General features: G+C 39.1%; 5 protein-coding genes across 7 annotated transcripts; 3 read left to right on the top strand and 2 right to left on the bottom strand.

Annotated features, from left to right (window-relative positions):
• Positions 1-105: 105 nt before the first annotated feature.
• On the bottom strand, positions 106-1211 carry LOC117239835 (mitochondrial import inner membrane translocase subunit Tim10). Of its 3 annotated transcripts, none has more exons than XM_033505674.1 (2): positions 1042-1211; positions 106-747 (listed from the first exon to the last, which is right to left on the bottom strand). In XM_033505674.1, the coding sequence occupies exon 2, from the start codon at positions 571-573 to the stop codon at positions 295-297; it is 279 nt and encodes a 92-aa protein (XP_033361565.1). In that variant the 5' UTR covers positions 574-747; positions 1042-1211; the 3' UTR covers positions 106-294. The 3 variants fall into 3 exon arrangements, with proteins under 3 accessions (XP_033361565.1, XP_033361560.1, XP_033361562.1); XM_033505669.1 differs by having other exon boundaries at positions 950-1211; XM_033505671.1 differs by having other exon boundaries at positions 946-1211.
• A 361-nt stretch (positions 1212-1572) lies between these two features.
• LOC117239850 (G patch domain and ankyrin repeat-containing protein 1 homolog) lies at positions 1573-3983 on the top strand. Its single transcript, XM_033505679.1, has 4 exons — positions 1573-1740; positions 1836-3011; positions 3230-3458; positions 3568-3983. Exons 2-4 carry the CDS (start codon positions 1875-1877, stop codon positions 3735-3737), a joined length of 1536 nt encoding a protein of 511 aa, XP_033361570.1. The 5' UTR covers positions 1573-1740; positions 1836-1874; the 3' UTR covers positions 3738-3983.
• LOC117238606 (decapping and exoribonuclease protein) lies at positions 3738-5072 on the bottom strand. Its single transcript, XM_033503635.1, is given in 4 exon segments — positions 3738-4085; positions 4372-4439; positions 4527-4637; positions 4639-5072. Coding segments are annotated over 4 exon segments (888 nt in total). The 3' UTR covers positions 3738-3810.
• Positions 5073-5197: 125 nt separating this feature from the next.
• Positions 5198-7520, top strand: LOC117237161 (protein misato). The gene is made up of 5 exons (XM_033500876.1): positions 5198-5567; positions 5635-5715; positions 5809-6261; positions 6335-7139; positions 7244-7520. The coding sequence occupies exons 1-5, from the start codon at positions 5490-5492 to the stop codon at positions 7450-7452; spliced, it is 1626 nt and encodes a 541-aa protein (XP_033356767.1). The 5' UTR covers positions 5198-5489; the 3' UTR covers positions 7453-7520.
• Positions 7521-7833: 313 nt separating this feature from the next.
• LOC117237168 (calcium and integrin-binding family member 3) lies at positions 7834-8980 on the top strand. The gene is made up of 4 exons (XM_033500887.1): positions 7834-7919; positions 7985-8105; positions 8217-8394; positions 8703-8980. The coding sequence occupies exons 1-4, from the start codon at positions 7834-7836 to the stop codon at positions 8918-8920; spliced, it is 603 nt and encodes a 200-aa protein (XP_033356778.1). The 3' UTR covers positions 8921-8980.
• The last annotated feature ends 8238 nt before the right edge of the window (positions 8981-17218 follow it).

Here is a 17218-nt window from a genome sequence, read left to right on the forward strand (position 1 = left end):
AGCTCGTTTTTGTTGTACAAGACAGCAACAAATTGAATTTTTATTTAATCACTTTGAAATATTAAGTGATTTGCTAATTACATTTACATTATTCATACTGTACAATTGAATACAGAATAAATTTGTTACTACACTTTATTTTAGTATTTTACGGAACATGCAAAAAGAACTTCATTTTTCATTAAATTGCGTCTACCAAAAAAATTGTACATCTCCCAAAGAGAAAGTTGTTAAATGCATAACAATGAGATTTCTATTGATATTTATCTTAACAAATTAATATTTTATTTCATTTTATTTAACATCATTCTGGTTATTCTGCAGACTTGCTTCTTGCATGGAAATTTGTTGAAGCTTTTTACCAATACGTTCTTGTACATCCAGATATTTAGCAATACAACGATCGAGACACACTGATTCACCTTTACTTAGTTCTGGAGTGTAATACTTTGGTGGAATACATTTCTTATGACATGCTGCTGTCATGCGATGAAACATATCAGTCATCATTTCTATTTCTATATCTTGCACTAGCTTCAATTGTTCTTCGGTAAACTGAGGCAATCCAGCCATTTTTTAGATAACTACCGCTTATTATCTAGTAATATTTAAAATGGATAAATAATTCAGTTAGCAATATCAGAATCTTGTTGAATTTGCTTTATTTTCATAACCTGATATCTTTTTTCCTGTACACTTCTTCTCGCATACGTAAAAGCATATATTCCTATAACAGAAGATATAGCCCTGCAAAAAGAAGAACTATTCAATGGTGGATATGGAATATATAATAGTAACAATGATAATAATAAGTTTCAAGAAATATTAATCTTACTAAGTTTCAAATAAAAGTATTTATCTTTTACGAGTTTTCAAGTAAAAAATTAACCACTAAAGAAGACTATTACGACAAAACAGCGATTACTATATTTCATATCAACGTACCTACCATCCAATCGCTATCTTCGTGACATTTTGCAAAGCCATTCTCTTTTAATTATTACAAAATATTCTTACATTAAAAATTAATTGTCTATATACCTGTACAAGCGCTCATACGAGTATACAGTTTCTTTCACTCATGCCACTACGTGACCATGTGATTACGACGATCGTAGTACGATCATATAACATTGAACATAGACAAAGCATAGATAGAACATACAGTGCCGGTGGAAAACAACTTTAAAAGTATTTCTAGTGCACATGGCAGCATGGAATTACTTGAATTATTTCCACAAACCTTTATATATTGAAAAGTCTTCTAATAATAATTAATAATATCATTGACAAAACTTAAAAAGATTAAATACTTATCATATAATAATAATTTAAATATTTAGGATATTTGAAACGGTTAGTAAATTCTATATTACATAATTGGTCTAACATCTAGAAGTACTATACTCATGGACAATTATGTCCATCACTGTACCACAAAACCATAGAAGAAACCATCGAAAAACTAAGTCGTGAAAAATCAACATGAAAAACAAGAAAGGTCTCGTTCTGCGCATGCGTGACATGTTATGAATGTTTAAGACAGAGACAGAAACATTTTACTCATCTCTGTCTGCTTCGTACAACGACCACTCTGTTATCTTCCATGCTGAATTTTTACGACTCAATTTTCGGACAGTTTTCCCTAGCGAGTGTCGAAATCTCGAGACCTGCTTGTGTGACTGTTACGTACAGCGTTAAAACAGTGGAGTTGAGGATAAAACTACAGTGGTTATAAAGGTAATTGTGTTTGATTGAAAAAGTTTGCAACAGTAAGCTATTTTGTAATATCATCCATTATTATTTAACCATTAAATACGTACGTAAAATTTTAGTGTTAATACGTAAATATAAAAACTAAATGTAAATGTGAAATGTTAAAACAAAGTAACTTTTTCTCTCATAACATCGATGTTACATGGAAAACATTCGTTCGAGAATCTTGCGAACCAACAGTATCTACAGAAAAGGAAGATCACTGCTTAGGTTTTCAAAATGATGAAGCAAGAAAGGCATATGATGAAATTACAAATGAAAAAAGCGATGAGACTTCACATCCAGAACAAAAACATTACAAATCAAAAATATTCAACAATCAAGTTATAACAGCGAAACAGTTTTCATCAAATGAAAGGACAAAGTACAATCAAATTGCTACAGAAAAAGTGACAATTAATGCTATATTGAAAGCAGTAGAACAAAAAGATCTGAAATTTCTATCAAAGTATGTGACGTGGGAAAATGTTAATTTGACTGATGATTTTGGTTGGACTCCTCTCATGTCAGCTGCATATTGTGGTCACTTAGATGTTATAGAATTTTTATTAAATCTTGGTGCCAATAGAAAAGCTAGAGAAAGATCTGGTCTTACTGCAGCACAATTGGCATTAAAAAAAAACTATTTAAATATAGTTGCATTATTGAAGAAAAAATCAGAACCTACACCTAACAAAACATTACCAGAAACAGTTACAAACGCTTCTGGAACAAATATTGATGTTCCATTACAGCTAAGGTCGGAGCTTGTAGGACATTTGAATAATTGCACTGACATTATCCATGAAGGTAATGATGATAGAAAAGAATGTTCCAGTGAAGGTACAGGATTTTACTGTAAAATTTGTAAAGTTAATTTTTACCAAACAACTTGGAAAAAGCACGAGACATCCACACTTCATATTTTCAATAGTAAACCAAAATTAACAAATATAATGTATGGAATATCAAAACAAAATAAAGGTTACCAAATGCTTTTAAATTATGGATGGGATGAACAAGGTGGTCTTGGTCCTACAGGAAAAGGAATGAAATATCCCATTAAAACCTGCCTAAAATCCGATAGAAAAGGAATAGGACAGTCCAATGAGAAAGAATACAGAGTGACTCATTTTAAACCTGGAGATACTACAGCAGTTAATGATTTTAAAACATCTAAATCAAAGTGTTTAAACAAGAAAGACAGGGAAAAATTACTCAATAGGGAAGTTAGAAAAGAAAGAGCACTGCGCATTGCTTTGTCATAAAGTAATATACAAGAATTTCATAAACCATTAATATTTGATAATACTTCTAAGACTGAATACAATGTAATTTGTGTTTTTTATATATCTTAAATGCGTATGTGAATTTTCTGTGTTATAATTTAGTCTTAATGATAATGTTTATTTTTGCAAAAGTATTTTGGAATGTGAAATAATATTTGGTTAACTAATCATAATTCTTGTTATAGATGAAATTTGATCAGCAGAAGGCTTTAAAACATATACAACAAGTAGAAGAAAAAGCTAATGAGATCCTTACCGATCGGCAAGAAATAATTGCCTTGGATAAAAGAAGAAACAATGATAGAGTTGGAATGAGGGCACTGCAGAAGCAGAATTGTGAGAAACATTGGGTAACTATTGGACCATTATTGCTCAAGATGCCATCCAAAACTGCAGAGGAGTTACTTGTCGAAGGTACTTCTACGTCATTCTTTTATATATTTTAATGTTTTTATAAAATAAATAATAATTATATTTTTATTACTACATTAATTGCATTTATTACATTACAATTACATTACAGATCAAAGAGAATGTAACATTGAAATTAATAAACTAAGAAGCAATTTAAAAATTAAAGTGAATGAATTGAGAGATTTAGAACTTAATCCACCTGTTCCAGGTTTAATGTTACAACCCATGTCTCATCAAGAAATGTCAGTCATAAAACAAATTTTAGGTCAAAATTCTTAAATGCATATAATAAGGATACTAAAGAAAATAATAATCGTAACAAAAACTGTGCGTTAATGTCATTTAAATAATTTTAGTAATTGTTTAATTTTTTTCCTTGGAATACAGACGAATTTATGTTCTCAATGTACCATGAATGTAAAAATGTATATTCTGATTTATTAGGATTCTGTTTAAAAACAGCAACTGTATTTCGTTTTGGATCATATGTAAATTTATATAAACACTTATCTTGCTCCTCGCAAACAATTTCTTTTATTTTTTCTAAAAATGCAATACAAAGGCTTCTACCCCTTTTTGTTGACCCTATAGAAAGCAACGAATGGAGATCTAAAATAACATGATGTTAAATTATTAAAATTCTAATGTACTTCTCTTCAATTCTTCTATTTTTGTAACAATACCTTCCTTATTTTTACCACCTATCTTTACCACATGGATATATGATATTTTTAATACCTACAGGATAACACTGAGCTCACCAACTCAACATTTTAAAGCTGCTATTTGGTAGCCCATTAGAAAGTGCCTTATGATAAATGGTTTTTAATACTATTAATTCAAGTTCCTTCCCCACTATCTACTCGAGAACAGATTCCATCTGCTTCAGCTACATAAAGCAAGATATTTTAACTAAATTTTGACTTAAATATACAAGAAAATTCTTCATTTTGGTTCACACATTTTGAAATGTCAGGATCCGTGAATGGTGTAACTTAATATTAAATAAAGTTTATAATAAACAATTTTTTACGTTATTAAAGATAACATGTGCAGTGGAATAATGATTTGTTTATCTGTTTATAATTTATTTTAGGTGCTACCATATATTGCTCAAATTTGTAACCCCAATTCTCTCAATATTTAAGAAAATCACTTTTTGTCGATTCACTTTCTTTTTATTTCTGTGTCAAATTTGCATAAATATGTTGTGCCTTCCAATTTTAAAGCACACATAATCCAACCATAATATCTTTCATGTGATGTACATAACAAAGCTCTTAATATTCCTTTTAAGCAAACAAGATCAGGCTCTAACCTAATAATCATGTATATAACGTAAAAAATGTTGACAGAATAATCAAATCGATTTTTTATAACATTAAAAAATCTGAAATTGACCGTTGTGTTAAATTCTTTGAGTCTTGTATTTTCAGAATGTCGAAATTGCCTAATATCCATCACAACATAAAATTGAGTTTCATTTCTATAATATTTTAATTGTGTAATATCATTAGAATATTTTCTCTCATCATTGATACTATAATTACCTACTATTTCTAAACTGAATATTTCATGTACAGGTCCGTTAAAATTACGTATTTTAAATGACATTGTTGTTTATTTATTGATACTGTTTATTGATACTGTTGTTTATATTATTGTTATTGTATATTATATATACTCATTACTCATCACTATACTACGTATATACAAATACAGGTACAGAATGCATAAAATGTACATATACAGAGAGACAATCCAGTACTACGCTCTGCTCTACTTGTCATTCATCGTCACGCGTTGCTATATGACATATATAACAGTTTCGGCCAATACGTAATTGTATGCAATATGTATGTATTTTGTTATTTGAGGATTCGTTTCTAATGTTTTGTCAATAGTATGTCTGCCCAAATATAAGAAACAATAAATGACTAGTACAATGCACGTGTAGTATTTGATGGTGTAACCTTATTTGCGGATAACCATCGCATCGTATGAAAATTTATATTACGTACATAATACAAGATGACATCTCGAGAAATATTAACTATTCAATTAGGTCATTATTCCAATTTTATCGGTAGTCATTGGTGGAATATACAGGTATTTAGAGGAAATATACCAGTCATAGAATATTAGAATTGTTTAATTTTCTTTTAAATATTTTTAGGAATCTAATTTCTCTTATGATCCTGATAATCCATCTGAAATAAATCATGATGTTTTATACAGAGAAGGTGAAAACTTAAAGGTATAAATGTGTAGTAATATGTTTTTAGAACGAAGCTATAAAAATGTACAATTTGTTATTAAGGGCAATTGAATATCTTTTTTTTTTTTTCAGAAACAAGTTACTTACACTCCTAGATTGCTACTTATAGATTTGGAAGAAACATTTGGATATCTGAAAAAACAAGGGACTTTATATGATGTTACTCAGTCGGAAGAAGCCCAACAATGTTTATGGGATGATAAAAAGGTACAGGTCTTGAAGAAAGAAGCAGTTGATAAAACTCCATTTATTAAAAGCTTAGATGAATCTTCTGAAGCATCAAATTCAACATCGTCACCCCCCAATTTGGAAAATAACATCTGCTCGTGGGTAGATTATCTATTACCTAGGTTTCATCCCAGGACATTAAATGTCATTAAGCATCACAAACACGATGGAGCAATGTATCCATTTAGTATCTTTACTTATGGAAAAAATTTATGGAATACAGAACAATTCTCAGACGACTTTTCTGAAAGAATAAGAGCTTATGTCGAAGAATGCGATTTAATGCAAGGATTTCAGGCATGTGGTCATTTAAATTTATATACATAGTTTTTATATTATTCTGCAATATTGATAATATTTTGAAATATAGATAATTCTAGATTCTATGGATTGTTTTGCTGGAATCGGGGCATCGTGTATACAACACCTAAGAGATGAATATGGAAAAAGTATCGTGTCATTTCCATGTATAGATAGTAAGAAGACTGAACCTTCTACATCCAACGTGATTAAAATACTCAATACAGCTTTATGCTGGCAACATGTAGGAGAATATGCTTCATTATTTAGTCCACTATGTTGTGGAGAAACAGCTTGGCCACAAATTGGAGAACCGCGTATATTTAATCATTTGACGTACAATTCTGAAGTAAAGTATCATAGCAGTGCACTTTTAGCTACTGCATTGGACACATTAACTATTAGATACAGACGAAGAGAATATCCAAATGTAGTTTTATCCGATTTATGTGCGGATCTCAATAAACTGGGTCGAAAGGCAGTCGCAACAAGCCTAACTTTACCGTTCCCGATGACTGCTAAAGCAGATTTGATCGACGTCCTGGACGAACTTGAAGGACCATTGTGGACAAGTTTGACACCAAATTGTGACATACCAATGGATAAAAATATGCAAAGCATAGTATTACGTGGAATTTCCGAAGAAAGATTAAAACGACCTATTTCTGATGCAATGAAACAAATGTCAAAACCAGCATATAGATGCTCTACCGTACACGAAATGATGATGCTTTATTTAGCATGCACTTGTCATGCATCAGCAACTTATTTATCGAACATTTCATCACCACTGAACATAAAACCTCCATATCCAAAAATTTTCAATAACAATATTACTGAAACCGGGGACGTTATTGGGTGGCCTGTAGGAACAGGTGTGTTTCTGAATTATAGTCATTTAAATCGTTCTATTCCCTATTTTTTAGAATCACTATAAATGTACGACTTGTATCAAGTATTTATCAATTTCTATTTTTAGATGTTCAGTCCGTTCCTGTTATGGCCGGTTTACATAGCGGAAACGGTCTTAGTTCAATGTATGAATCTTTACATGATCAACTGAGCAAAATAAAAAGCATAAAGAAATTTCATGCATTCACAGACTCTGGATTGGAAGAGGACGAGTTTAACGAATGCCTCAATCACTTGCTCGATTGCAAGGAAAATTACGAAGATCATTACATGTAAATAGTACCAATTTTATCGACGGTTAACTTCATATTCCTCTATAACAATACAATTTTTCATTTATAAAAGATTTGTCATTTTAACTCCCTACTATTTCCATTACGCAATGTTGGCTATTCGATTAAAAGTCTCGCGAGGGAAAAAATTAGTAGGACTTACGAGAAAAGTAAACGTATGGAAAATTCGACCTTTTTCCCGCAAATTACTGAGTGAAACGTCCCTAAAAGTGGGAGCGGCAAGACACACCCTGATTATTAGATTTCGTATTGAACATTGGAGGTGCGAAAACTCAGTTGTAAGCTCTAACTGGTAAATGAAACACCGGTATAACCGATAGATTAACAGTTGCATTTGCGTCGAGCATTGTTACTATTAAATAAAATGGGAAACAAAGTAGCTACATTCACCGAGGAACAATTGGAAGATTATCAAGATTGCACGTTCTTTACCCGAAAAGAAATCTTAAGGTACTGCATGCACGATCTGTATACACAATTATCGATCCTTCTTTTGTACATCGATACCTTTTTAGAATATATAAACGGTTTCGGGACATGGGAGACCCTGGGGCAGTTCCACGATCCATGACGCCTCAACAGGCATCGACACTTCGTATACCACTGTCTTGCTTGACACGCATACCAGAATTAAAGGTTCTTAGATTAATCTTTCTGCCCTCGTTCGATGTTAAAACTCTTTTCACACGTGAGCGCGAGGTTCTCGTCGCGGTGCTTGACGAACAGTTACAGTTGATCATGTTTCAGGAAAATCCGTTTAGACAACGAATTTCAGAGGTGTTCGCAAAATGCCAGAATTCGGGATTGTCAACGTCCGATGTTTCAAACGAAGGAATCTGCTTCGAGGAGTTCCTTGAGATGATGTCGGTTTTTTCGGAACACGCACCCAGAGACTTGAAGGTGTTCTACGCTTTTAAGATTTACGGTACGAATCACCATGTGAATCAGACAGTTGGACGGATCGTGAGAAATATTCGAGGTCGTGTCTGATGTACCTATAACTATGCTATTGAATTCGAAGTATATACGTTGTCTAGACACGACATTCGCGTTGCACAAGAGAATCATTTGCACGAAAGAACTATCGATTTTCTAGCATACACGATTAATTATATACTACGTTGTAATGCAAACGATTCCAACATAATATTCTCTATCATTTTCGCGATGACGTGACATTCGAACAGAAATTTATACGAATCGTGGTAACGTTTTATAATTTTTTGCGAACAGATTTTGACGAAGATGGGGTATTGGGATTGAATGATTTAGAACGAACTTGTCGACAGTTGGTTCAAGATGGTTTGAATACCGACGAAGTGGCCACTGTGTGTCGAAAAGTTTTGGAAGAAAGCGACATCGACGGCGACGGTGTTTTATCCTATCTAGAGTTTGAACATGTCGTAACGAGAGCCTCAGATTTCATGGCAACTTTCCATATAAGAATTTAATTCTTATCGCTGTCGAAAATTAATAAAATTTACTGCCAGTCAATAAAACACATACGTTTATTTACTCTTTTCATTTTTGCTATGCATATGTATTAAAAAATTACTTTGTCTGCGAATTTCAGATATCGAGATGTTTAGCGCGTTTGAAAAACATAGATGGTACAATTTTGATACTTTACGCGCTGCGAGTACCACGGGCAATAAGTTTTGCAAACTCACCAAGTATAATTATTAGCTCCGTGAATCTGTACGCGCTTAGTGAAGCGCTACCATATAGTTTCTTGCCAGTCACAGATATACTTTCTTATACGGCCCCATAAGTTGCCCCTGTTGAGCAATAACGAGCAATGCTGGCTAAATAACCAGGCCATTCATTTTCACTCCAGACAGGAACCTCCTGTAACTCTGTAAGTCAAGTCTCCAATAACGTTCCGTATCCTTTACAAAGATGCATAAATCAATTTCACGTATAACAAAGAACAAATGGAAGGAAATCAGCCGAAAAGAAAAAAAGGAAAAGCCGGTTATTTCAAAAATATAGTTGGAACGTTGCCTGTTCGATAGCGTTATCGTAGCGTGGTGTTCCTGTTTTCAGCAAACCATCGCGAATAGTCGGAAAGTAGTGCCACACGGCGTAGACAAGACGCCGGTGTTTTAAGCGAGGAACCAAGAAAAAGGAAGAAGAAAAGAAAGGGTAAAAGCCTATGATTTTCGCGTGTCACTGTAAGGCGCGATCGAAGAAAGTCATCCAGAGGATGAAAAAATGTTACAAGCGATCGTCTATAAAAACGATCAGGTTGTCCGGTATCGTCGTTGGTGTTTTAGGGGCTAGTTCGTATCTGTGATGTGGCATTGCGCGGTACCGTGGCCCGTGGTCTTAAAAAGCGGTCGAAGTCGGAGATACCGCCCTGTGTGTTACGAAGTTCTCGACCAGTTATAGTCGGCCGCGCGGTAACTAACCAAGTCTTGGGACCAAGGCCATCCGGTCACTTCTCATCCTTCTCTCTTCCCCGCTCGCATCCCTACCGTTCTTCTTGCTGGCTCGTCCACAGGCCCTCGAGGTCCGAGGAGGCCCCCTTGCCTCCTGGGTCCACCGTCGACACCCTCTGCGCGCGAGCCCCCTTCCTCATCTCTTCGACTCATCTCGCTCTTGCGCTCGGCAGAAGATCACCGCTCTTGGGAGAGTCTTCCCCTTAAACATCTCAGCGAACCACCTTCCATACCAAGCTATCCGTATAGGTATATTGCTGAGCCTGGTCGACGCTATGCGACGCGGTGCGTCTCGACGAGATCGCGAGTCGACGGCGTTTTGGAGAGCAACCGTGAAGAGGAAGAGATCGAGATAAAAGCGGGATAAAAAGTCAAGGAAAACAGGAACGAGAGAAAAGGCAAAGATCGCGGGTGGCGAGAGCAGGCGAATGACAAAAGGGAGAGAAACCGAAGAAGACGAAAGAGAAGCTAAGAGTAGTAACGGAAGAAGAGGGGAAACGGTTGGAGGATGATAGCGACGAAGGCGGTTGGTGGAGGGCAGATTCGAAGCAAACTTTTACGGCACCCTACGTGGGCGAGTTCTCTCGCCGGAGATCTCTCGAACCTTCCTCGGGACCTCGACCTCACGATCGCCACGGTGACATCGTTTGCTCGAAATATACTTTCATGATTCCGGGATCCGTCTTTCGTTCATTCCGAACGTACATGTATGCTCGATTCGATGTTTTTAATCGACGATGAAGTTTTAAACGATTCAAACGATCAAAGTACAAAAATACCAGTCATTCACCGCTAAAGTATGTTGTATTCGAATAACGAAACTTCGAGTGCTTCGAGATCTTCGTTGGTGATCGAATATAGTCAATATTCGAATGTTACTCGTCGATGTTGGTCGAATGTTACGTATCGCGCGGGAGAAGCATCGTATACGATATATGAGATAGAATAATAGGATAGATGGAGAGGAAGAGAAGCGAGAAGGATGAACCGGCGTTCACGAACGAATCGGATCGAATGGAATTGACGTAAAGGATAGAAGAAAAAGAGAGGAATCGCGAAGGAGGACGCGTTGCTCGTGTTTTTCGAAAATTACAAGTTGGAGAGTAGCGCGGCGAGCAAACACGCAGTATGCGCGTTAAACTCGACCTTTGAGGTTTTCTTCCCAGTAACGTTTCACTCCGTGAAAGCAGATACCTATGCATTGCTCTCTGACAAGGTTGCGTCGAGTCGACCGCTGTCTAGTCGAAATAATATTGGCGGTCTTGTGGGCACATATCGTAGTGGTGCATAAGAAGGCGAGAGCTTGTATATAGAGAACCGTCTACCAAAGAGGGGGAGGAAGGGTTCCAAGGAGCCGGTTGGCCAACGGAATGTGGCTTGACCGGCCAACCATCCCCCGCCTCCTCTACCATGGATTCATCGAGAATAAGAGAGAGAGAGAGAGAGAGAGAAGGACAGTCAGATAGAGGACTGGCCCAACTACCTTCGGATCCTAATGGGCCCCATTGGGGTGCTCGAATATTCTTTCGCTATCTTCGGACATCTTCGCCGTGAGATTTGTAATCGAGGCGAGCGCCGTTTTTTGACGTTCCCTCGAGTACCTGCTGCTCCCTAATATTCCATGTCCACTATATCGAAACGCTTCAACAACCAGCCGATATCGTTTTATTCCCTATTCTCGGTGGAACGAACCGTCATTTATTCACGCGAAACCAATGCGATTTATGCGTTTCAACGTACGATTAGGCAGGCTTAGGTAGGCCAGACAGGAGCCGCGTATATTATCGCCGGTCTATCTTGATCTGTTGCAATCGTTTAAGGCAATTGCAACTTCGCCGCTACGATTACCTCCCCGTACGGACAACGAGATGATAAAAATGCCTGCAAACTATGAGGCTATCCATTGACAATGCGACGAGTTGCTTCAAAGATGCGTAACCAATACGTTCGCGATGTTGCTGCGTGTAAGCCTTCGTCTTGCATTAACGATTCGACGTTCTCTACAAACGTTTGCCAGGAATCGTACGCGCTCGATCGCCCGGCGAAGTTTCGCAAAGTACACGCAATTATATTTCTCTCGTACCGTCTTCGTGCCGATAATATCCTCGAAATTGCGTTTGCTCTTGATCGTCGATGATTCGCCTCGTTGATTCCACGTTGCATTTTATTCGAAGCTCTCGAAACGGCGAACCGGTGTGTACAGAGAGCTTGGAGTAAAATTTTGCGACGGTACTCAAAGAAGTTTCGCAACTGGTCGTGGCCGGTAGATCAGCTTTCCGCTCAAGTACCACCTAAATTTATTCCACGAACGTTTCGCGCATTCGAAAGCGTTCGCATCGTCCGTGGAATATCATGTGATTTCCACGTTTTTGGCAAATAAACGTACGGCTTCCTTCTATCGGTTCGGGATAACCGAGAACGAATGGAGAAGGGGGGAAGCACACGAAGAAAAAAGGAGAGGAAGGAACAAGTGTAAACATAAAATCAAAATGTGTCCGAAACATGTAATTTACGAAGCGAGGAAAAGAGTTTGATTTGTTAATGGTCGAAGCGTGGTTATAACGTTGTCTCGCGGCAGGAGATACACGCTACTCGCTATTCAAAGTTTCTTTGAAATTTCGGTGAAAAGGTGCACACCGTTTTTCTCTTTCTCTTCTTCTGTTTGCAAAGCCGTAATCGTCTGCGCGGCTTACACCTCGTAAGCAGCCGTGACAAGCGTAGACAGCCGCGGCAATTATTTGCACAATAACTCACGTTTTTCGTATCAACAAATAAACCGAGAACATTCGTGCGCATGAGGCACCAGTTTTTAATATTTCTTCCTTTTCCTACGCATTTTGTTTCCTCATTCTTTACGTTCGATCTCGTTATTTTCGACAGCTGTCGTCAAGTACGACGATTTCTTCTCTCATTTATTCCCGAATTACCATGAACGCAGGCGAAAAAAGGTCGAATTATTCTTGCCATTCAGCTGCTTGAAAGTTCTCGTACACATTGTCATCCTGTAGACACGTAAGTGCTCCCATAGTCGTTTGCTTCGAGAGATTACGAAACGGAGGACTGGTTAACGTTGTCGCTCGTTGTCGTGATAATCCAACTTGACTATTACGCCGGTCAAATCGAAAGCGATGAATTATCCGCTGCCACTTAAGGCAAGGGATCTGTTGCGCCGAATAATTGCGGTCGTCGTGACATTATGACGACAACGCCGTTAGAAAACGTAGTTTCCTGTCTGTTAGAGAGGACAATGATCGATATTCGATCGTTCGCTACAAGTTCTTTTGCTTAACGTCGAGAATTCGAGGAAAGATTTCTACGCTGCGACCGTGTGTAACAGCGCGTTCCTTTCGTCGATCGATCGACGCGGAACTTTCTGTCCCTTCGAAATGAAACGCTATCGCGAATTCAGGCGTGCTGTCGCCTTTTTAACACTAAGCTAGCAACGAGTTATACTTGCGTCGATTCACGCGACAAAAATTACATAGGGATTAATCTCGATAAAGCAGAAGCAAAGAAGGCGAGGAGCGGTGTCTTTTAATTGCTCGGTCCAACTGTGATTTCTTTTCAAGGAATATGTGAAAAGTAATGGGTCCGCAAGAAGAATGGGACAGTCGTGTCGATTTAACGAGGCACTGGAAAGAGTACGGGTGACGGTAGATGGCGGCGATTTAATCGCCGTTCTTTCAACCGCGAAGTTGACTTGCTCGCGATCAACGAAGCTATTGTATTTCCCAAAAAGGATCTGTCGCACCTGAATATAGTGACAGCGGAATGGCTCTGTCTGTTCGCTTCTTATTTCTTTTATCGGGATCGTTGAAACAACGATAGAAAATTATTGAAATTTTCCTCTTAACAATCACACATATGTATATTATATATCGAATAGAAGAATAATATCCCGATCTGCCAATAATCGATTAATTCCTTAAATCACATTAAGACTGCATAGGTATGTCGATCGATCGGTATTCTTTATTTTCAAGTCCGAAGCAGCTTCACCGGCTATCAGGCGAAATACCTGTTTGAGGGAAAAAATCCGTCTGTAAATAGCTTCGAGAAAGCTGTGCAATCTTCGTTCATAGCGTAGTACCTTAACCGTTTTTAACGTCTAGGAAGAGGTTCGGACGGAGCGAAGTACGAAGGGCGAGCAGAAAAGTCGAGAAAGAAGGACGATGGAGCGTAGGTATATCCGGATGATCGTGCGTAAAGGAAAAGCAACGTTGTTCGTCGCGAGACAGAGACGGAAACTGCGACAACGGCGGCTTACGCGTGAACGGCAAACAAGGAGAAAAGAAAGACGGGAAGAAAGGAAACGAACAACTGGGAACAAGAAATAGGAGGACTGGACGACAACGAGGATGAACGCGACGATGATGAAAACGATGACGATAATGATGATGACGACGACGATGATGATGAAGAAGAAGAGAAAAGGAAAGAAGATGGAGGAGGAGGAGGAGGAGGAGAAGAAGAAGAAGAAGAAGAAGAATAAGAGACGAGATTTTATGTCGGAGGGTTTGCCGAGGGGGTCCAGACCAAGCTCCATCTGCATAACCGGTATATACCGGCAATGTAGACTGGCATGAAGGTAGAATCGAGCATGTCCTCGGCACGTTATATCGCTCGCCTCGTCCTCGTACAATATAAAGTGTAGAGGGACCTCGAGGCGGTGGAAGGAAGAGAAACGAAGCGCGGAGAAGCGAATGGAACGGCAAAGAAGAGAAGAGAAGCGAAAAGGGGAATAGAGGCAGTGGAGGTTGGATATTCGTGTAGAGTGGCTTCGAGAAGGAGCACACGCGGTATCCCTGCCAGTGAAACTGGTAGAGAGAAAAGCGTAGGCGCGAGTATCCGCCGACCGATGACATCATCGGTGTTCTGCCTCGAGTCATTCTCTGGGCAGAAGCCTCGCTTACTCTCGAAACTCTTTGGAGAACTCTCCTACTCGAACGATCTCGATTTTTCTTCGAACCTCTCGGGCTTCCGTTCCGCACGTTTCACCGTCAGAATCAACCGAGATTCTCTTGCTTCTGCCGTTGCCGACTTCCTACACGTTCGCCATTTCTTCTTTCCGATTCCACTTACCAACCGTCGAACGCTCTGGAAGTGCTATGGAAACTCGAAACTTTCGCTATCCTCGTGGGAGGAGCTCCACTAAGCTAAAACGTTCTAGGAAATTACAATTGTAAGATCGATCGCCATACGGCGTAAGAGACGTAACATGTTCGTCGTTTATCTAGTGGTTCGGAGACTTCGATACTTGCAGACCCGCAACCGCGATGTCGATTTCTCGACAACGCGACCTTCTTTCGCGTATCTTCCGTCAACGTCGAATCGAGCTCCGATCGATCGAATTTTTCTTGTCTCGATGGAAACGACGTTCGTTTTACTTCGACGTAAGAATCGTTGCCTACGCTTTCTCCCGCGTTGTACGGAAACATCGTCTCGAACGCATCGTAAAATTCGATCGACCGCGATGTTTCGAAGATCGTTAACTCTGGACGGAATGAAGCTGTTAACCCGAGGGATTAGCCTTTCAGATTCCTAATCGTATGGAAATGTGAAACGGTATCGCTTAGAAAACGTTAGGCCGAATGCTCTCGTGAAACCACCAACGCGTTTATTCGTTGAAACCGCGCGATCTTCTTTCGGTAGGATCGAAACGAGTTTAAGAGATTGGTCGATCGAGTCGAAGATACATCTCCAAATACACGCGTACAAGATAGGCAACGATAACTGGAGAAAGGTGGAGGAAATAAAAGAACTCGAACGATCTTTCGTGAAGCTTCGGCCGAGTCGCGTAACGAATGCAACGATTCTGCAAAAATAAAAGATTAGATCCGTCGTAATGGTACAGCCATTGGGAAAGTATCAAGCAGCGTCTCGCAGCAGAGGGTACGAATCTTCGCTGTGGATAACCGTGACATCTACATAGGGTACCGTTCGAAATCGACTTTGTCGTCGATGTTTCATCCGTTCCTTTTGCCGTAATCTGTCGTTGCCAGCCTCGTCGTCTTAAGATCTTCGAGCTGTACGCGCGGTACGCGATAGCTGGCGGTGTAATTTTTCGTACAGCAATCCAATGAAAATGAAGGTGAAGCTCGAACACAAAATGCGAAATATTTATGGAATAGGCAGGGATTGTTATTATTCCAGGAAGGAATAGGCACGGAGGGAAAGATGCGACAGCGGCAACCCTATAAGAAAACACGGGAGCGTCGGAAATCTCTCTAAACCCGAAACCTGTGCCGGGGCCGTCACGAATAAGGGGCGAGACATCCATAAACTTACCTTGGACCTCGAGGCTCACGGGGGTTCTGGGTAGGTTTTTCTTTTTACCGGACCAGGCAGGTGCGAACCGATTTCTATAGTCTTCTCCCGGTAACGGTCGTTCATCGTGCCAACGGTTCGAGCTTTACGGCGGTTTCCGTCGAACAAATCTCTTCGAACGCAGAGAAAAACGTTTCTATCGACGATTTTATATTCCTCTGCTTATGTCGTTTATCGCGCACAATGGCCACGATTAACGGCAACCAAAAGCGATCAAAAATTCATGAAAAGATCTCCGAACGTAAGGAACGTATTTCGCTTCTTGTTACGATTACGATTTCGTGAACTGCACGCCTAATCGATTAACGGCTTTGCGTCTATTCAAATTGCTTTCATTGGTAGTAGCGCATGGCCACCGCGTAAATCGTTTCGCATTCTTCCGCGTAATCGTAACGAATGCGAATGAGAACCTCGATTCCACGATTTTCAGAGCGTTTTATTTTCCATGTGCCTTCGTATATTTCGCACGTATACGTATACGCGTGTATTCTCAATGTAATAATTGGACGCGCCATGCAAGGAAAGTGTGATTTTTCTTTACTTTCGAACAGTTTCGAAATCGTCCGACGAACGAGATCGTTTCTTATCTCGCGAGATTCGATGGCCGATCGACGATTCGGCGCGTAGCAGTGGCTGATTTAAGTAATAAAAAGTCAGGTGTATACAAGGAAAACAGGGAGAAACGCAAGGACGACGTACATCCGGCGGAAGTCGAAGGGCGTCAGCTCGTGACGCCAACGCTTGTACGCAGGGCGGAATCAGCTTTATACCTGGACAGACGCAGGTGAGTTACCAGAACAGGGATATAACAGTACCGATCCTCCCGAAGGATCCTTCTTCGAAACGAACAATAAAAATCGTCCTTGACCGACCACCGTTCTCGGTTAAGGTTCAGAAGCAGCTATTAAGCGAGGAAATTCTTTGTCACAAATTGTAGTATCTAAGCAGATTTTCCATTTACGTTCTAGGATCCTCGGGTAC

This window comes from Bombus vosnesenskii, unplaced genomic scaffold, assembly GCF_011952255.1.
Source record: "Bombus vosnesenskii isolate JDL3184/JDL3185 unplaced genomic scaffold, Bvos_JDL3184-5_v1.1 scf7180000013264, whole genome shotgun sequence".
NCBI classification, from domain to species: Eukaryota; Metazoa; Arthropoda; class Insecta; order Hymenoptera; family Apidae; genus Bombus; species Bombus vosnesenskii.